The sequence below is a fragment of the Triturus cristatus genome, chromosome 6 (assembly GCF_964204655.1).
Source record: "Triturus cristatus chromosome 6, aTriCri1.1, whole genome shotgun sequence".
NCBI lineage: Eukaryota > Metazoa > Chordata > Amphibia > Caudata > Salamandridae > Triturus > Triturus cristatus.
This window is the reverse complement of record NC_140589.1, coordinates 466,664,890-466,687,167: the sequence shown is the minus strand read 5'-3', so window position 1 is coordinate 466,687,167 and position 22,278 is coordinate 466,664,890. Positions and strand designations below refer to the sequence as shown.

The 22,278-nt window shown below is 42.7% G+C and overlaps 1 protein-coding gene across 2 annotated transcripts in view; it reads left to right on the top strand.

Annotated features, from left to right (window-relative positions):
- Positions 1–21,223, top strand: part of LGSN (lengsin, lens protein with glutamine synthetase domain) — a 159,180-nt gene extending 137,957 nt beyond the window's left edge. The window contains exons 3-5 of one of the 2 annotated variants that reach the window (XR_014962963.1): positions 13,447–13,625; positions 16,348–18,384; positions 19,174–21,223. Coding sequence is in view for 1 of the 2 variants with exons in the window: in XM_085610895.1 (XP_085467021.1) it covers positions 13,447–13,625; positions 16,348–17,535 (1,367 nt within the window). In the remaining variant the exon portion in view is untranslated. Of the gene's footprint in view, positions 1–13,446; positions 13,626–16,347 lie in introns of both variants that reach the window. The other variant, XM_085610895.1, reaches the window with a different exon arrangement.
- The last annotated feature ends 1,055 nt before the right edge of the window (positions 21,224–22,278 follow it).

The following is a 22,278-nucleotide window of genomic DNA, read 5'->3' as shown; positions in this document are numbered from 1 at the left end:
CGTTGAGTTGGCGGGAGGGTTCTGGCTCAGTGCTGTGGAGAGCTGGTCGGTGGTTACCTTGTTCCAGCTCCTGCGGGGAGCCTGTTGCTGGTGGTGGTGAGTTGTGGTTCTTCTGCAGCTGAAGTGGACGCAGCTGTGGTCTGTCCAGTGGAGTCCGGTGGAGTGGCTGAAGGAGATGTACTTGCTGGAGGAGAAGATTGGGTCGAGCGTGTGTCCGGCGTAGTGGGTGGAGGTGTTCACCAGTTGCTTGAGTCTGAGGTTGGCGAGGTTGTCCAGTAGGGTGGTGGTGTTGATGTCGTTGTTGTTCTCCAGGTGGAAGTTGAGGTCCCCTAGGAGGATGTAGTCAGCGTAGGGGAGGGCGTGTGGGCTGATGAAGTCTGCGATGTCTTCGCTGAATTGTGAGCGGGGTCCTGGGGGTCTGTAGATGATGGTGCCTCTGAGTGTGGTCTTGGGTTTGTGTGTATCTGGAAGTGAAGATGTTCGGCGGCTGTGAGGGTGTCTTCAGAGTTGGTCGTGATGCGGATGGTGTTCTTGTGGACGATGGCGATGCCTCCTCCCGTCTGGTTGACGCGGTCTCTCCGGGTGATCTTGTATCCGTCCGGGATGGCTATGGCGATGTCGGGTGCTGAGGAGGCGTTCATCCAGGTCTCCGTGAGGAAGGCGACATCCGGAGATGTGGTGTCGAGCAGGTTCCATAGTTCCACGGCGTGTCTGTGGACGGAGCGGGTGTTGAGCAGGATGCACTTCAGGTGGTTGCTGCTGGTGCTTGGCTTGGCGGGAGCGGTACGGGTCCGGGTGCAGGAGAACTTGCAGGATTGGCAGGTGAAGGCTCCGTCGGTGCATCTTGGGGTGGCTCTGCAGCAGCCGGGGATCCGGCCGGTGTTGAGTGCGATGAGAGTGGCGGCGTTGTAGGTCAGGCGGGTGGGCTGGCATCTGCGGGGGCCAGGGGGTCTGGCGCTGGGCGCGGGCCAGGCGTGGACGGGCGCAGACGGGCTTGCCTTAGACGCACCGTCGGCGCGTCAGCGGCGCGCCCGCTGAGCGCGTCCGCTGCGCGGCCTCCATATGAGTGGGAGAGGGAGGGAGGAGCAGCTGGGAGGTGAGAGCGGGCGGCCAATGGGGTGCGAGGGGGGTGGAGCTACGGGACGCGGCGGCGGGAAACGGGCGGCGAAGGGGAGATGCGGTGGGCAGGGGAACAGAAAAAAAAGGGATCACAGTCTGGGCAAAAAGGTGAGGGGAACAATTTCCAGGCAACAAATGAAACAGGTACAATGTAGGCGAATACAGGCACTCACTCGTGGGAAACAGAAAGAGAAGGAGGACACTGGCATTCGAACGCAGGCAGGCAGTAAGGTAACAGCAGCGGTCACACAGGGGGCTGCGTGGCGGTGAGGGGAGCGACCTGCCTGGTAGACAGGGTCAGCGTGGGTATGGCGCGTACACCTCCATCACCACTCCAATGGTGGTACGGGCCGTACCCACGCCCCCACAGCGTGGCTACGGTCCGTACCACCATTGTCGTGGTGACGGGTACGCGTCCACGTCCACTTCCGTTGTGACGGTACGTAAGGAGTGGTGGACACGCACCCCGGAGTGACCAGAGCCAGGAGGTCATGTATGTACAGGACATATTTACAATTTAACTTGGGTGGGGGTTATGTTTCCTGCCCCTGCCCCCCCCTTTGCCCCTGGGTGTTGTTATGACCTTCTGCGGCATCTGTGTCGGTTTCTGTGCACCAGGTCGTAGGCTAGGAGGGCCGGGATGACACGTCGTATGTCGTATTAGACTTCTGTCTTTGGGCTTGTTGTGCGTTCAGTGCCAGGATTGTGGTATTAGATGTAGGAGTATCCTGGTGATTTCCTTGAAACACTCCCCTACACACACCTCCAGCCCTCAGAGCTCACATTTAGTGTAGCCAAGGACTTTCACCATCTTGAAAATACCCTAACACTATCGGGCCTGCAAACCTACCATGCATGGCCCTAATACTCCATTGCTCATCTCAGACATCCACCTCATCCCTGCAGGATCTTAGAGGTTAATGATTGACAGACACATGGCATTTAGGGCCTGTATGCAGTAAGGCAAATAAGAACTACAGAAAAAGTGGGTAGGGTTGGCTCCGGTAAAATTTACCCCATTGGCTAGGGTGTTCCCAGGAGTCACCCCCACCCACTAACCGGTGCTAGGCATAAATGTGGCACCTCCAAGCACCCTTTTCAGAACACTGTTTAGACCTGCAGAAGTTCAAAAGAGGACTGGACCTGTTGTCTGTGACCTGAGTATATTTTCAAAAACACAAGGTCACCCAAAAGGTAGATAAGGACCTTGGGTGACAGTTTTGTATTAGAAGAACAGTGGTCCTTAAACAGAACAAATAGTCAATAGGATAAATATAGACTAGAATCAGTACTATATTGTGAGTATCCAGCCTGACAATCAATTCAATACAGCAAAAAAATGTAAGAGAACACAAATACGAACACATCAATATAGTGGGCCACAATCCTGCATCCTACATGAACACATGACAAGTACATTTAAGACAGAAACATTTCAGGCAAGACAAAGGTAGCTTGTGGAATATTGAACATAATTTGCGACAAGCTTAGAAAAAAACAGTAAGTGCACTTCTTTTATCACATCGGATTAATGTGCATACTGTTTTAATTAGTCAACGACGTTTCGATCCTTTTAAAACAATAGTAGGATCATCATCAAGACAGTTAAAGATACAAGCCTGAATTTGTAAAAATGCCTGTGAAAAATAGAAAGAGGGGAAGGAGATTAGGAAGCGTCTAATACGGAGTGTAAAACCTAGTACAGACTGCAGGGCAACCATTGGACAGCCCTGGTATCAGGCAAGGGCACCGTGCAGGTGGTTGGAATAGCGTAAGAACGTAAAGTGGCAAAAATGGGCACACGGAGTAAGTATCAACATGAAATAATGAAAGCGGAATAAAAAGGATCTAACCAGGAAATAACAAATTAATGACTTGTGTGGAACAATGGGGATGGAAAATGTGACCGGCTACACCAAGGTCCACCAAGGGAGCGTTGGGAGTTTTACAGCGCACTCTGCTCCGGTGTTGTCGAATTCGGGTCTTCACTTTTTGTGTTGTTTGGCCAATAAATTTTAAGGCAAAGGCATTGAATCAGATAAATGACAATGCAAGTATTACAGTTTGAAAATGACCTTGATTTGATTGCAACAATATTAAAGTTAAATTCTTTTCCTTCAATGGTAAAATCACAGACATTACAGTTGCCGCATTTGGCGTGCCCAATTAATGGTTCAAGACCCCAGTGTGCATCAAGAGTGGTGGCTGGCTTGGGATTTGGTAGAGCTGCCCGTACAAAGTGGTCTTTAAGATTGCAGCTTTTGCAAAATGCAAAGAGAGGGCGCTCAATACTCAGAAGGCCTGCGTTCACAGTGGGCCAGTGTTTTATGATAAATTTAGGGATGAGATTAGAGACAGGTGAAAATGTGGTAACACACACTATCCGATTTGTGTTGGACTTGATTTTGGGGGAAAGCAGAATCTCTCTTGGGCAGTACCAGGCTTGTTTTTGTGCATTTCGAACTAGTCGTTTGAGATAGCCATGTGCTTTTAGCTTGTTGAATAAGATTAAGGCTTCGCGAAAGTAATCTTCTCTGGTGAAGCAATTGCGTCTAATCCGCAAGAATTTAGAGTATGGTAAAGAATCACGTAGTGCTCGTGGGTGATTGCTTTCATAACGGAGTAAGGTGTTTCGCTCTGTGGTTTTCCTATAAAGCCTCGTGAGTAGTTCACCGCTGGAATGGAAAATGGTGAGATCGAGGAAAGGAATCAGGAATTTGTCGTGTGTTAGGGTGAAATTAAGGCCTAGACAATTGTTATTCAGCCAGTGTAGGAATTGGTTGAGCGTATCAACATTATTGTGCCAAATCATGAAAATGTCATCGATATACCGACGCCATAATGTGACACCGGTAATGAAAGGATTAGTAGGAAAAAGGATGGTCGCCATCTCAAGGTGGTCCATGAAAAGTATAGCTAAGTTGGTGGCAAAAACGTCCCCCATTGATGTTCCTTTGACCTGTTGGTAGTATTCATTATCAAAGAAGAAAAAGTTCCTTGCAAGGCAGAGTTCAAGTAGTTGGAGTATGAACAGAGTCGGGACAGTGTGGGGGCGGGGCCTTGAGTTAAGTACCCCTTGGATCACGTTCATTACCATGACTTGCGGGATCTTTGTGTACAAGGATTCTACATCCATTGTACAAAGTATGTCACTAGTCGGGTCAAATGGGTGGTGTTCGACTAAGTTAATCATGGCCATACAGTCCCTTACATAACATTCAGTTCCAGGTACAAAGTCCTTTATAAAGTAGTCAACGTATTGGCCCAGAGGTTCAAGTATAGAGCCACAACCCGAAACTATGGGGCGTCCTGGGGTGCTCGTGAGATTTTTATGCACCTTGGAAAGTGTCTAGATCACTGGCATGCGTGGTGATTTTACATTCAAAAAGAGAAATTCCTTTTGACTAAGAAAGCCCTCAGATTTTGCTTCAGTAGTGATCTGTAGAATAATGTTTTGCAGTTCCCTTGTTGGATTTGTGGGCGGTCTGCAGTAATGGTCAGTATTGGAGAGCTGGTGCAGGATTTCAGACTTGTATGTTTCGTTCTCCTGCAGAACAATTCCGCCACCATTATCGGCAGATTTAATAATTAAGGATTCATTCCTTTTAAGTGAATCAATGGCTTTCTTTTTGTTAAGGGAAATATTTTAAGGAATAAAGAGCTTTTTACTCTCAAGTGTTGCTAAATCATTTAATACCAATTTTTCGAATATGGATATTTCACCTGGGATCATACTGATCAAAATGAGGCTTGCGGCTCTATACTTGAACCTCTGAGCCAATATGTTGACTACTTTATTAAGCAACTTGAACTCTGCCTTACAAGGAACTTTTTCTTCTTTGATAATGAATACTACCAACAGATCAAAGGAAGATCAATGGGGGCCGTTTTTGCCCCCAAATTTGCTATACTTTTCATGTACCACCTTGAGTTTGCGACCATCCTTTCTCCTACTAATCCTTTCATTACCGGCGTCACATTATGGCGTCGGTATATTGATGACATTTTCATGATTTGGCACAATAATGTTGATACACTCAACCAATTCCTACACTGGCTGAATAACAATTGTCTAGGCCTTAATTTCACCCTACCTCACGACAAATCCCTGATTCCTTTCCTCGATCTCACCGTTTTCCATTCCAACGGTGAACTACTCACAAGGCTTTATAGGAAAACCACAGAGCGAAACAGCTTACTCCATTATGAAAGCAATCACCCATGAGCACTACGTGATTCTTTACCATACTCTCAATTCTTGCGGATTAGACGCAATTGCTTCACCAGAGAAGATTACTTTCGCGAAGCCTTAATCTTATCCACCAAGCTAAAAGCACGTGGCTATCCCAAACGACTAGTTCGGAATGCACAAAAACGAGCCTGGTACTGCCCAAGAGAGATTCTGCTTTCCCCCAAAATCAAGTCCAACACAAATCAGATAGTGTGTGTGACCACATTTTCACCTATCTCTAATCCCATCTGCAAATCTATCATAAAACACTGGCACACTGTGAACGCAGGCATTCTGAGTATTGAGCACCCTCTCTTTGCATTCCGCAAAAGCCGCAGTCTTAAAGACCACCTTGTATGGGCAGCTCTACCAAATCCCAAGCCAGCCACCACTCTTGATGGACACTGGGGTCTTGAACCATTAATTGGGCATGCCAAATGTGGCAACTGTAATGTCTGTGATTTTACCATTGAAGGAAAAGAATTTAACTTTAATAATGTTGCAATCAAATCAAGGTCATTTTCAAACTGTAATACTTGCAATGTCATTTATCTGATTCAATGCCCTTGCCTTAAAATTTGCATTGGCCAAACAACACAAAAAGTGAAGACCCGAATTGGACAACACCGTAGCAGAGTGCGCTGTAAAACTCCCAATGCTCCCTTGGTGGACCACTTCACTGATGCAGGCCACAATGAACATGACATTAAATGGACAGTCATTAACATGGTAAAACTACCTCCAAGAGGCGGAGACATTGCACAACTCCTGAACAAAGAGGAGCTCAGACTGATTATCCGCATGAATAGCATCAAGAATGGATTAAACCGAAATGAGGACTGGTCCACCCTGTTCTATGCCTCTCCTAGGTCCCAGAATGCCATTTGACTGTTTTTTGACTGTAATAATGGTTGCTCACAGTTTTTTACCGACATGCAATTGCCATATATCACTCTATAATGACCCTCTGCATACCTAAACTATACGGTTTTGCCGGTTATAAATGTGTTCCATATGTTCTATTTTGTTACTGATTACTGCATTTTAGTCCCGCTTTTTGCTATACACATTGTGTATATAATGTGATCCTGTTCTCAATCACCCTTGGTTAACATACACCTTATGCGCACCTTATGCGCACAAATATGTCTAGTATGAGCCTAGATTGCTCACTTTGACAGCACCTATCACTCGTGCTTACACTATGTTATTGCGAATTATTGCGAAAAATTGGGCCCTTCAAGGCTACATGTATCAATATCATATGTTAATAATATACTGGAAGATGTTCATCCAGTGAGTGTCCAATGTGGCCCTATGCCGGCTCCGTGCTCATACCTGTGTAAATATTATGTTTTTATAAATGTTGCTTTATTTTTTACACCAACTGCCATCATTAATTTACAAATGACCACACATTGCATCTCTGCTACTCTTTAACCGGCATTCTAGCAACATCTCTGCTGCGCTTAGTCCTTCCTCCATGTCTGCTAGACCCCTCACCCAACATGGTCGGCATGACGCTCTGTCACGTGTCTTCAGCAACAACATAAATGCATGTATTTGCTTTACCGCCTGGTATTCCAGCTATTCAGCCTCGGATCCCACGGCATTACGGTAAGCACGCTGACCCGCCAAGTCACTTCACTCTCTGTCAGCCCGTATTTTTAAGTTCCCTCACTCCCATAATTTTTCCCTGCAGTGCATCGCCACCTTACCGTGAACTATTTATTCACACATTCAAAACACCAGCAGATCCTCACAAGTTATTACCAAGGTGAGGATTCCCGTACACATGCACTATTTGCTAAATAAAATTACTCTAGTAACCCTGGCCGCTCACATACATTTTCACTTATTTCCAGACCCGTCGATTGTGCGGCTCCATCTGCTCGTTCCAAGCCTATGTGCGTTCAAACTGTTCCTGCACTTTAAACCAAGGTTATTGTCACCAACTGTTAACCACTTAACGCTCCTCGTGTTCGCGCTCTTTAGTCAACAGCTAGCCGCCTTATTGCTAAAATCACAGGTTGTTTAAGCGCAGCTCTGCATGATTGCAACAGCGTCTTCACTTTTAACTGGTTCATGCACCCTTGCTTTACTAATGTGCCTCGCAGCTCTTCACGGCATTATGAGATCTCTCGTTCCGAGCCTACATGCGGTCAAACTGTTTCCGCACTTTAACCCCTTCAGTGCCCGCCCCTTTCCCCGCCCAGTGCCAGCCGTTGCATTAGTGGGCGGGGTCTATGACGAGCTGGACTCGTCATGGGCACAGCGCCACCGCGGCCCATGACGAGTCCAGCTCGTCATGGGCACTGAAGGGGTTAAACCAAGGTTATTGTCACCAACTGTTAACAACTTAGCACTCCTCGAGCCCGTGCGCCTTAGTCAACAGCTAGCCGCTTTATCCCTAAAATTAACAGTTTATTTAAGCACAGCTCTGCATTATTGCAACAACGTCTTCACTTTTTAATGGGTTCATGCATCCTTGCTCCACTTACGCACCTCACAACTCTTCACGGTAATATGAGATCTCTCCACGCACGCTATCACCGGCTCCTTGAGTATGATATGTTAACTCTAACAATGTTGCCTACCGATTATCGATGTCAACTACGCATGACTTGAATGACTTTTATGTATATTCACTGGCCGCACTTTGATTAATATGTTAGTGTAGCCAGTCACATTTTCCATCCCCATTGTTCCATACAAGTCATTAATTCGTCATTTCCTGGTTGGATCCTTTTTATTCCGCTTTCATTATTTCGTGTTGATACTTACTCTCTGTGCCCATTTTTGCCACTTCACGTTCCTACGCTATTCCAACGACCTGCACTGTACCCTTGCCTGACACCAGGGCTGTACAGTGGTTGCCCTGCAGTCTGTACCAGGTTTTACACTCCGCGTTAGACGCTTCCTAATCTCCTTCCTCTCTCTCTATTTTCCACAGGCATTTTTACAAATTCAGGCTTGTATCTTTAACTGTCCTAATGATGATCCTACTATTGTTTTAAAAGGATTGAAACGTTGTTGACTAATTAAAACAGCATGCACATTAATCCGATGTGATAAAAGAAGTGCAATTACTGTTTTTACAAAGCTTGTCACAAATTATGTTCAATATTCCACAAGTTACCTTTGTCTTGCCTGAAATGTTTCTGTCTTACATGTACTTTTCATGTGTTCGTGTAGGATGCAGGATTGTGTCCCACTATATTGACGTGTTCGTATTTGTGTTCTTTGACATTTTTTTAATTTATTAAATTGATTGTCAGGCTGGACACTCGCAATATAGTACTCATTCCAGTCTATATTTATCCTATTGACTATCTGTGACCTGAGAGCAGTCCTAAAGGACTAGACTTCCTCCCTCTTGTACCCAAGACAAAGAATTGTAATCCAAGGGTCATTTGGCTGATCCCCTGTGTAGATACAAGGACACAACCAGCTAGCATAACCTTGGACTTGACCATGCTGTTGGCATGTACCTGACAACCTGTGAGTCTCTAAGGGCCTCCCTGATGTCCTGAGGGGTTTTAGAAGTATACTTCTGGGGTGGATAGAGACGTAACAGACTAAGTCAGAAGGTAAAATCTTTGACCAGGTTGATCCTGGTTGGTGTATCCGACCTGCTCTTCATCGTGGTTAACCTGAAGTTGCTCCTTGGTCCAAGTCTACCATTACCATTGACTATCACTTGCGCTTTACTTTTTCTTGCTGCAATTTCTACTTAAAACTTTTAAAATGTATATCTTCAGTTCACCTTCTTGGACTTTTACCACTTTGGTTTTCTTTTGTTAATTACATTCTACATCAATGCACTCCCTAACAAATGGGGTAAAAGCTTACCCATTCTTTCAGTAGTTCCTGTTTCCCTTGCTGCAAACAGGACCAAATAGCCATGTGTCAGGGCATTTTCAAGATGGTGAAAATCTTCGTCCACACTAAACTTGATCTCTTAGGGCTGGAGGTTTGTGCAGGAGAGTGTCATGAGGAAATCATCTGTGTCCTCCCACATCTGACACTAAAATCCAGTTTGACATAGAAACTGTACCCAGAACAAACCCAAAGACAGAATTCTGTTAGGACAAAAGAAGGGTTCTTTAGAAATGAGATAGGGGAGCTACAAGAATTGTCCTGGCATTCTGTTTTGTCACTTTCACATATGTCCCAAGTGGTACATGAGGCTCTACAGACTTGTCAAGCAGGATTTCACAGTGTGGCGTCACAGGATGCCCACAGCCTCCACTCTGAATATTCTGCAAAGTTCAGAGGAGTCATTTCTCCCCATTCAAGAAGGCTAATTGTTTGCTACTGGGAAACATTTCACACCTAGGAGAGGAGTTGGCCTAACGGCTAGAGTGGTCAACCTCGAGTCTGGGAAACTGGGTTTGAGTCTCGGCAATGACACTGAACATCCTGTGATTCTGGGCAAATCACTTAATCTCCCCGTGCCAATCAAAAAAAAAAAAAAATGTGTCCTCATGTAATGCAACTGGTGCTATGTAAAGCACTCTGATACTCGATTCGGGTCAAGTTAGCGCTATATAAAACTCTGTAACATAAATAAAAAATCTTATCGCACGTTTATTTTTACTGGCTGTAACATGTTTTGGCAGTGACAACGGCCTAGATCAAGGCAGTAGTCACTGCCATATACGTTACAGCTAGAAACAATAAATGTGCAATAAGATATATCCTAGCCTGCTGTGTCTGTGTCTGGTTACTCATCACAAGCTGGAATTGGTATTTATATGTAAGCTGCCGAGTGCAGCTTTACTGACACGCCCGCGCTTTGGTGCTTCATGAAGTTCGGCAGAACTATTGGTGAAAAAAAATATATATATATATATTCATATAGGTAGTTATAGTTTGGGCCATGTTTCCATATGAAAAGTGTTTTTTGGCTTGCCTATATCTTTGGCACAGTTTGACAAATCTTCATGAAGTTTTGCAAAAAAAAAGTGCCTGATAAATCTTGTTGTGCATGGAAAGTTTCTGCATTTCTGCATTCAGAACTACATTTCCCAGAATGCACCGAGGGACAATGCAACGAAAACACGCCCACGGGAGGCGGGGATGATATTTAATAAAGTTGGATAACGAAGAATGCAGGTCTCAGGTGTGTCTTTCCTGCCCAGGAAGAAGGGGCTGTGAGCCCTGAAACGCGTTGGAAGTAGGAACCAGAAGACGGAGGAGGCAAGCAGGCTGCATGATGATGGTGGAGGGCTGAGCATGGTCGAGTGCTCTCTCATTGCTTCAGGGCATTTTGTTGGTTTCATTACTGCGCACAGCTGCCCGGCCGTGGGGAGAGCACCATCGTTATTTGGAGAAGACGCCAGTCACCATCTAATTGAGGCTGTGGTTCGAAACTGTTCAGGACTTGTACAGCACCATGCTCAATATGCGTACTTAGCCTGCCTGCTTTGTTCTGTGACTCACTCAGAGGTAACAGTATAAATTAATTGGGAGAGCACGCTTGAACTTACTCAAAGTGGACTTTACCTGCAAAACAGAGATTAAATTGATGCTATAGTTAGGAAATTACATTAAAAATCTTAGAAATTTCCCCAAAAAACTAAAGGTTATAGGGATTTTATAGTTAGGAAATAGAATTTTTTTAAACTCATATCTTTACTAAAAAAAACAAAGGTGACAGGGATGTTATAGTTAGACTCAGATTACACTTGCACAAAACCAGTGAAATTCAACAATAATTATTACCTGAGCCCCTACAATAAACTGCTTGTGACCTTACATATTCCGTCACTCATGACATGGGCAGTTTCATCACTGATGACATCTCAAATGACACCACTGATGACACTACTGATGACATCATCTGCAGATCCACTCACAGACCCACTCACATCCCAATAGAATAGCTCATACACCCACACAACCACTTACATACCCATTCACAGACCCACACAACAACTAACACACACACTCACTCATGCAGAGAAACATTAACACCCCACTCACTCACCCATACTGCTACTAACAGAGCTACTCACTCATTTACTCACCCACACAACCGCTTACATATCTATTCACACCTACATATTACACTCACACCCCCCCTTACTCACCTATACAGCCACTCACAGAGACACTTACTGCCTAATATAATCACTAACACACCCACTTACCTACCCATTGACCAACTCAAACAGCCACTCGGTCATCTCATCTCATCATCTCAGTCATCTCATACATGCACTCATGTGCCTACTCACCTACCCATAGAGCAACTCACACAGTCATTCACCCACCCATACAGATATTCACACAACCACTCACTCACCCATGCAGCCACTCACACAGACACTCACTCACTCACACACCACTCACTCACCCATACAGCCACTCACACACCCACTCACTCACCAAGCCACTCACACACCCTTACAGCCACTTATAACAGCCTCTTGCACACAGATTCAGACAGCCACACAGCCCCTCAGATGACATATGATAGAAATAGTAGAACAGAAACAATAGTAATTTAACTAATGCAGCAGCTTAATATATATCTTGAAGTCTCAGACATGTTTTAGAAACACTCACTGGATGATGTCATCAGTGATGTCATTTGAGATGTATTCAGTAATGTCATCAGTGATGTCACTGACCATGTCATGAGTGATGTAATATCTGAGGTCATAAGCAGTGCATTGTGGGGACATAAGTTATAGTTAGCTCAGGTAACTATAATTTCACTGGTTTTGCACGAGCCTACCTATAATGTCCCTGTAACCTTTAGGTTTTTCCAGTGAATTTCTAAGGCTTTTTTAAATTCTATTTCCTAACCATAACGTCCCTGCAACCTTTGTTTTTTTTGTGAATATATACATTCATTTATGCAAATCATTTTAACTTTATGTTAAATGTGTATTCATAAGCTATTGTGTAACATGAATTCTAACAGCTCTGCAAGAACCCAGAATGTACACTTCAGTTCTGTTTTATGGGGTGACGGTCAGTGGCAGATGGTGACTTTTGAAAGTGGTGGAGCGTAAAAGTGGCTGTTGATGGAGTTAACTGTCTCTCATCAATAAAGCAAAATAAACAAAAACACTGTCAATAGAAGACAAGCAAGAAACATTTTCCTTTCTTTCTTGTCTTCTAGTGCCGGTGTTTTTGTTTATTTTGCTTTATTGACCAGCAGCTGAGTAAGATTAACATAGGAGACAGAATGGTCCCCGAGGAAAACAAACAATTGTAACTGCTTCAGATATAGCCAAACACTCTTAACTTGCTTGCTGCAGTCAGTCTGGACATGCTGAATGACTAATTGTGCCTGCCCCGTGCACAGAGTGGTCAACAGACATCTCTCTCAGCAGCAGTGCTCTCATTTTTTACTGCCTCACATCTCGCACAGTGTTGTCAGCTGTGCAGTACAAAGGAATGGAGCATGCGGACAGAGAGAGAGAGACTGTCACAGGCAAAAGGCCAAACACAGTGTGGATCCAAAACAAAGCCACTCGGTTATTGGTCAAGTTGTGCAATTCTCCTGCCCCCGAGTTGCTGCTTGAGCCCAGGAAGTGGGAGTATAGGCAACCTCTAAAACCAATCATGATGCTGATGTCATTCTGTTTATAACAGTAAACAGCATGAGAGCAGCACCAAGATTGGTTTGGTCAGGCAAATCCTAAGCTCCATAGGAGACGAGGGAGTTGCATCTGTGTTCTCCCTGTCTCTTCACACAGCGTGGATTTGAGAGGCTTCAAATGCGCATGCTGTGAAGCTGAACCTACCAAAACAACCAACTAACCAGACATGCGCACTTCAAATGCATTGACCATGTACAATCCGGTCTCTATTCTACCAGCATTGATCTGCCCTGAAAGACACCACCTGACCCGGCACATCAGAAAGAGTGCCACGGTCAGGGCATTGGGAACAGAATAAACTAGTGAGTTAATTTATATTACAAATATGTGATGCATAGCTCATAGCAGGGGGAGAGGAAATGCCCTTTTGCCCAAATGAAGAAACCGGACTGGTGGCGGTAAGAAGAGTGCAAACAATATATTGTACATTCCAAAGGAAATTCCCTACATTCTTACCAACTCTTTATCGATTTACAGACAGTGGCAAAAACACCATTGGAAACATCCCTGGATTTCAACAGTCAATTCATCTATTACCACAGATTGAACACATCAAGCAGCAGATCGCTAAAGAAAATATAAATTTTGTCCGATTTGAAGCAACTGATCTTCATGGCGTTTCGAGATCTAAGACCATTCCTGCACGTTTTTTCCAGGTAGGATTCTAGTCTATTGTATTGTGTAATTTGTTCTCTAGGGAGAAACATGGGCTAATCACTACCAAGCAGGTTAAACACTTAAAATTGCATAGAATGATCATTTGCAGTAACAGTAAGAGTGAGCGCAGGAGAGTGAGTGACAATGAATGAGTGCAAGTTTGTGAAAATGAAAGTGAGAGTCAGTGAGAATGAATGTAAGCAAGTCAATTTAAGTGAGCGTGAGTATGAATGTGGTATTATTTTTGTGAGTCTGCCACTTTCCCTGGCATAGTGAAGGTAATTTTTGTCTTATGGAGGGACCCCAGGCAAAATACTGGCACTGGTAATCCTTAGCATAACATGCACCTGTTTATTACTGGAGGCAGTTCCTGGGAATATGGTAAAGGGCATACTAGAGGTAGCATACTAGAGGTAATTCTTGTCATATAGAACACCTGTGGAAAACAGCCTGCACATTCATACTTGAGGACTTATGAAAAAAAGCCAGCACTAGCACACTGGAGGCATTTATTGTCATAAGGAAGGTCAACTGTGGCATAATAACGGGGCAACCTTAAACAATTGCTGACCCAGACACTTTAAGGTAGTTTTTGACAAAACAGTCACCCTTGCTATGTGAACAAGAACTACAAGAGTGCTATCACTGCCCAGGTCTTGAAGTGAAGAACTGCTCCTGTAGAGGAATTGCATCTGCAACACCACTAACACTCTACACGGCTCACGTCAAATGTTTCTCCATAGGAATATTTCAGCATAGGATTGGCACAGTGTGATCCAGATCGAGCAAAAAAAGTGACAATGCCTTTTGTCATACTTAAGTTTCTAAACATAGAATTAGTGTAATGCATTCCAAATAACAAAAATCACAAAAGCATTTTGACTTTACAGGCATACTTTTACAGCTTTATATCAGCAAAATACTATATGTGCCAAAATGGAGAAAAAAAACTAATATCTCCTGCTATTTGTTTTCTAAAAGCTCATCGGAGAAGCACAGCCAAACAACAGTAGGAAATCTTGGGTAGTTCTCAGCCTTCAGGTGGACAGCTGTTTGGAGCACAACTGCAACAATATTGATACCAGAAATGTGTCCACAATAAGAGGCATATTATTCAACATTTTGCGTAGCCCTTTCTCTATGCGAGGAGGCGCAAGGGCTACGCAAAACCTAGGTGAGATTTACCAAGCCACACAAGGCCATCTTGAGTGACCCTGAGTGGTTTGTTAAATCTGGAGTACGGCAAGGCAGCCCAAATTGCTGCCTTGCGTTACTCTGCCCCAGGGAGGCATTCCATGGGTGGAGCGTGTGTGCTCCCATGCTTCCACCCATGGATTCTGAAGATTCACAGATTTACCAATACTGGTAGACCTGGAAATGCGTCAGAATGTCATGCCTCCCCAGGGGAGGCGTAACGAGGAGAAGGATCTTTATTTCTTATTGTTCGTTCCTCTTTCTATGTGAGCTGCATTCTGCAGCATGCATAGAAATACACGTAGAAAGAGGAAAAAGCCTAAGAGAATTGTTTGTGTGTCTCCTTTCCTGCAAAGAAACAATCCTGCCTGTAGCACAGTCAAGCTGGGAATGTGTCAAAATCTAAGGGTTTTGTGTAGGAGCAACCACGCACTAAAGATGGAATTCCTCCCTGGGACAGAGTAATGCAATGCAGCGATTTGCGTTGAGTTGATCTGAATTTACCGAGCCACTCAGAGCCACATAAGGTGGCCTTGCGTGGTTTGATAAATCGCATTTTAAAGGGTTGCATCGCTTCTGCACCCAGTTGTGTGATGCAAAAGCGACCCAATCCTTTGGTAAATAAGTCCCCAGGGGGCTTTCAAGTCAACAATGTGGCATAGGGAAGTTAGTCAAGAGTTTGGGATCTAAAAATCTTAAGGTTCTACACAGTACTTGGAAAAAAAGAACTAAAACTGACTTAGTTATCCCAAGGTCTACATGAGTAGAACTACTCTATCACACAGGAGCTGCAAAGACTATAGAACAACGAATATGTGTCTAACTGACAGTCAGTGTAAAAGTTTGTAAGTCTTTAAAGTTCAACCACATTATTTAAGCCACCAATTTTATGTATCACAATGTTTTGAATCCTTTGTTGATGAGATAGGCAGTTTCTTGTATAGACCGTTGTAATAATCAATTCATAATGATATGCAGGTGATGACATCCTTGTGTAGCTCCCTAAACAGGAGCTGAAGATTTTTTCCTAGCACTGTGGTGTGTGAAGAGTTTAATTTAGGTGTTAAGTGATTCAGTTGATTGATTGTGGTGCATCATCACTACAATTAATGATATAGGACGAATGAGCAATGCATCAAAACGTTTTAGTAATCTTCCTCATAGTTTTACAATCCCTCCTTAATTTACCCTGCCTTTGTTCACTCAATTATGTGTTGGGTTCCTAGTTGATAACAGGATGTATGCTGCCAGGAAGTGTGGGAGTGTGTTAGGACCTCTACGATATTCTTAATTGGTGTATATGATTGCCTGTTTTAAAGTGAGTTTTACATTATGCTATTGAAAGGACTGCAATGAGGAAGTAGATTTCAGTGTAATGAAGTTTATCGGTAAGTAATGAGCTTACACGCATCCTTTCAAGAAGACATGGTGAATTTGATGAACTATTTGTATTCAGTTAACATATCAAAGAGTGAAGGCCTACTATCAAATATTTATCTACATTCATTACTTTTATGCTCTGTTTAGGAAAAAGTAATTCATGGAGTTTTCATGCCTCGAAGCTATCTGGAACTGACCTTGAATCCAAAGGATAATGAAGTTGACTACATAAGTGCAACAAACTATAACAGTGATATTGTCCTGCTCTCTGATTTGTCAACTTTCAGAGTGATCCCATGGGCTGAGAAAATGGCCAGAGTGATATGTGATTCCTATTCCATCTCTGGTAACCCTCTTTTGACCTCACCACGGCACATCGTCAAGAGGCAGCTGAGCCAACTTCAGGAGAGTGGGTTATCACTATACTCGGCCTTCACTTATGAATTCTGCATTTATGGTGTTGCTGAGGTTATAAATTCGAAAACCATTTTCTTACCCGCTGCCACCTTATTAAATGATCATGACCAACCTTATATCCAGCAACTAATTGATGGCATGTATCACATTGGTGCTAACATTGAGAGTTTTTCTTCCTCAGCTGGACCAGGCCAGGTGGAAATCTCCTTTAGACCAGAGTTTGGCTTACGAGTGGCAGATAATGCCTTCAGTTTCAGGACAGGTGTTAAAGAGTTGGCCAAGAAAAATGGTTACATTGCAAGCTTTTTTACTGAGACAGGGTTCTATAATTCTGGCATTCTGTCGCACAGCCTGTGGGACAGAAGTGGGAGGAGAAACCTATTCCACAGTGGGACTCTAGAGCTGACAGACATTGGAAAGAATTGGCTGTCTGGGTTATTACTGCATTCACCAGCTATAAGTTGTTTGGTGGCTCCTGGTGTCAGTTGCCGAAAGCGTTTTTCCAAAGATGGAAAGGAGTCCCAAGAGGTTGCACATGTAAAGTGGGGAACCAATGATAACAGTTCTTCATACAACATTAAAGTTCATGGGTCTAATGGCCCTCATATAGACAATAATTTGGGTTCAGCAACAGCTAACCCCTATTTGGTGCTTGCTGCCACCATCGCTGCAGGTTTGGATGGAATCAGAAAAGGGCTTAATGCCTTTGATTCTGCAAGCCATACCTCAACGGAGTTGAAATCTCCTACAATTCCTTTGAGTCTTGAAGATGCCCTTGTTGCTCTAAAGGAAGACACTTGTATTAGAGAAGCTTTTGGTGAGGGTTTTGTCAGCTACTTTATTGCCATGAAGCAGTATGAACTGGAGACGGAGGAATCAGACACAGAAAGGAATAAGTTCCTTGAGTATTTCATTTAATTTTAACAATTTTCATGTATATTTTTTTTAATAGTTTTTCATTTGAAAAATATTGAGCAGGTACCCTCACGTTTGCAGATAAGATGCCTGCTATGTCAGAATAGCACGTTCGTTTGGGGAACGCTATCTTGATGTGAAGCCCCACACCTAATACATAAATAAAAGGCAAAAGCAAAAATGTATACTGTGCAATGAAAAAACAGTTGTTAAGGATGGTATGTGTTATCGTGGAATGCAGTGGCACTTAACAATACAGCACTTTTTCATTGCTCACATTTTGTACTCTGTCACTAATATAGCTATCAACCATATCTCCATCTCAAAAACTTCAAGTCATGACATAATCTTTTTAAAGGACCGAGGTAAAAAAGACCAATAATCTCAAAGTTAATTTAAATATGACGATCAATCGCTAAAATTTAAGATGAGGAAATACCAAACTAATAAGATAGGGAAGTCAATGCAACTGAGGTAACAACACTGAGCAAAAGGTACACCCAGCTCAAAGCATCTTGACACAGATAATTAAGAAGCCTACCTTGACCTAAATGTGCTACAAATATTCAAGCCTTTCTCAAAGCTTCCAGTTGTAGAGACGTTACATGAAAACTTGAATCTTAAACTTCATGGTGAATATGGGATTCGTTTTAGGAAGCTGATTTTCCATCCCTGAAGTCGCCGGGAACATCCTTTCAGAACCCAATGATCCACATTTGAAAAAAACCACTGACTGGACAATTTTGTTTTTTTTAATCCTTTTTTATTTTGTTTCAGCCGCCAAGACGTTAAACTTCCAGGATGTAGACTCCGAGTTATCGAGAGTTGTGGTGGTAGAAGGTATTGCAAAAGGTAGGGTAGACCTCATAGTCAAGCAATTTTTTTCACAACTTAGTATCATATTAACTGACTTTGTTTACTTTGTTATTTAACATAAATATCGAATGGTTACCTGGCCTAGTGGCCGGCCTTGAGTACGCTTTAGCACAACAACAGAGGCCACTCTGTCTTAATTGTGGGACAGGACGGTGGATGTGATGGAGTCTGCGCACTTGAACACACTACAACCCAGCACAAGTCAGTGATGGGACTGAAGGGCCTGATGGGGGGTGTGGGAGAAGGGTTGTGGTCACAATGTGACCGATATCCAGTGCGCCATATTACAAGTGCCATAGGATATAATGCACTTGCAATAAGGCAGACCTAATATGTGCCATATTTGTGACAGTGTGTCATGTCCGCCAAACCTCTAATTCAGGTCCCAGGTCAGAGATTGTCTACAGGTGACATAAGCAGAGCACAATGCTCTCAAAGGAGCTTGCTATGTAAATGATATCGCACTGAACACATGCGACTGGACAGTGCTGGGCGTTGCTAAATAATCTGTATCTCTTTAGCCCCTATGACATTATTTCTTCTTATTCTTCCAGCATTAAAGTTATATGGTCGGTTGACGGTAACAGAGATAATGAGAGGAGGCCAAATAATTTGACGACATTATTAAAACACGCTGAACGCCATCAAATTTAACGCATTTCTTCACCAATTCTAAAGTCAGAACTGAACCACTTTAGTTTGCATTGCTGTAAAACCAATTACTGTGACCTCACCTTATTCTTAAAACTTGATGTTTAACTTTAGAGCCGGAGCACCGCCCACCTGTCTGCATAAACCTATGCTGCTAATTACGCCCAGGAGTATATTGAGCACATTGTATATTGATAAATCTTCCATGACGGTACAAGCTACAAGAGGAAGGAACTCACGGGTCTCTCTTCGTATTCCTTTCTGTATAAATGCTTCACGCACAAGGGTTTCCGTGCGTGGGTCAGACACTGCGAGTGGAAACTGGCTGCAATTCTGGCATGTGGCGCTGTCACTCAAGCATTTACAACAGACATCCTGCCACGCCTGGCGATGGTTTAGCATCCTGGAGGGCATCAAGAACAGTTTGGGGTGCTCCTCGGGGCATGCCAGAGGGGAGGTTAGGAAATGCATTGCAAATAAGGTGACTGCCCACACTTTAAAGCTTCATGGACATTCACAAAAATATGTAACTTTCGAAGTTACAGTTCAAAGAATCAAGCATAAATAGTGCAGAAAGTGAGGAAAGTGAATGGAGCATCCATATTTTTCCTCAATGTGTGTAGGAAGAGCATGTTTTTTTCCATATGAAATAAAGGAATAACGCAGATTACCCTGCAGATTACAGATCCGTTTAGGAGAAACTGGTTTATACCAGAAAGATAAGCAAATCTTACAGTTTCAAGTGTGCATAGTTCTGTACATCCAGCTAACTCTACATGTATCGACAATCACGTGCACGTTGTTTATTGTCCCTCATGACAACAGAGGCCCTCATTATGAGTGGCCAGGTACATGAGCTGGATTTTCCGCGACCCCGGAGGTACAGATACCGTGGGTACTCGTATCTCTGGAGGTTGAGCAAAATAACGCTCGTTACGAGTTGCACAAATGACGAATTACCGGGGAATCAGTAATTCTGGGTCCAGTCCCCGTGGTAATTCCTCGTTTTTGGCAGGGCTTTCGCCCTGCTTCTAGCGGCTGTAATTTCTGCATGAAATTTAAGAGATTTGTGGTGTTTCAACAAATGTAATTCCAATGGGGCCGGTAACTGATGTTACCTGCCCCATCTAAAATAATATGTCACTCATAATGAGGGCAATACTGATGGAAAAATGGCATTTAGAAACATTTATTTGAGAATGTTAACCTAGTGACTCTTAACATGCATTTTATGTTTTTAATGATTTGCCACTCTGCAAAGTCCAATTTACTCGAATTTTAGGTAGTCAAGAGGAGGGCTGGTTTACAAAGTTTTGCCAGTTTTGGCAGGCACAATGTTATACACATGAAACTTATGTCTGATTCTCAAAGTGTGGAGCAGGAGAACATACATAATGTATGACAAAATGAAGAGACATATTAAACTGCCTCATTTTCTTGTCACTTCATTCTACTCTGATGACTATACATTATTTCCAAGCAAATTGCCATCATTAACATCCAAGGGAAGTTATATTAACTCAGGAAAAAGGTAGACCATACCAGTGCTGACAAAATCACGAAGCAATTTCTAAACAATTCATAATTATTTGTGGGAAGTATGAAATGGTATTTAATATATAATTATAGAAAACATGTATGTAAACGGTTTTAGTTTGCAACTTGAATGGGCACTTTCGTCTGTACCCAAGTATTGTCTGGAAAGAAGTAATGCTATAAACCTAAAGAAGAGAGATAGAGATATGCAGTTATTGCATACATGCCAAGGAAGATTTCATGCAAATTATATGAAAATAGATACATCCGTGAAGTCACTTATATTCAAGATTTAAACATGGAGATTTTCGAACATGCATGTTTGGAGGCAAAGTTAATTTTGAAAATGTTAGGTTAAGTTTAAAACTATGGTATTCATTATGTTAACAGAATTGCATTTCTTGTTTGTTTTAATGATGCGTGTGGTGTTTAAGAAGCAGTTTCTGAAATAAAACATAAGAGAAACCTTTGCTTGTAGAGTGGATAAATATCTTGCCCATAAATGCAAATAAGTTTTAAAAAAAATGTTTTTTGCGGAAAGTTTATAAAAGTTATTTTGAGGTGGCTTAAAGAGTTGAGCTTTATGACACATGGCTATGTAATTCGCTGAAAATAAATATGGTTTTAAAAAAACAAACAATAAAAGGTAATGCGAACAAGTTTTGCCAGATTGGAATATTTAAAAAATGTAGCAAATGTTTTTGTTACCTTTTAAATAGGTTTTACTGTGTGCTTAATGTTTACAAACGTTTTTATTCCTTATTGCAAAAACACATTACTGTTCCATGGACATGCACGATATTCATGATCCGTAGCTAAATACGTATAGTTTTAAATTATAAGTGTTATTTATATGTTTACCTTAGATTTTTATCACTACTATAAAATATATAATGGTTATGTAGGGGATTTTATCAAGCTGTGCCTTTTTTTTTAAAAAAAGACCCAAAGACTCAAATCGTATTGTTTTCATGGTAGGATTTTGATTCAGGAAGGGGAGGGACGTTGCCCACAAATGTGATAGTGTTTCTTATTTGTCCCTTCTAATATCCTGCCTTACAAATGAACTTTTTTTGTGTGTGAATTCCAGCATGATTCAATTTTACATTTGTCTCTCCATCTTGATACTCTTCAGGCACTATTCTCAAGTGTATGACATGCTGTTCGTCTTTCTTAAGGAACGACAAAGAGGATTATTTAGGAATAATAGACTGGAATGCAAATGTTAACTAAGATATAGCAAAACCACTAATATTTCATTTGTTTTTCATTGGAAAAGCAACACAAAGGTCTATAGGACAAGTAGCAAAACTCCCAGTGGTCCAGCTAGATTAACAAGGATGCTCACCAAATTCATTTTGAACATACTGAGAAACTAGTAAATAAGAATATTTGGTATTTCTAGACAAGATTCAAACTTGATGATAGGGCCATTGTAAGGATTGTTGGGTCCCCAGGAAGACTTTGGGCTGCCCTGTTTGGAATGGCTTTACATTTTTTAACTCATTTTCAACAATTTAATCCCTCATGATGTGAAACACTATTGAATTATATGTTAAACTTTCAGAAATGAGGGGCAAACAAAACAGCGAAAGCTCATGCTGGCAGCCGTTCACCAGCAAACTCGTACCAAAAAGTCTTGAAAACGCATTGCACAGAACCATTGCTTTTTGCGTCGAGATC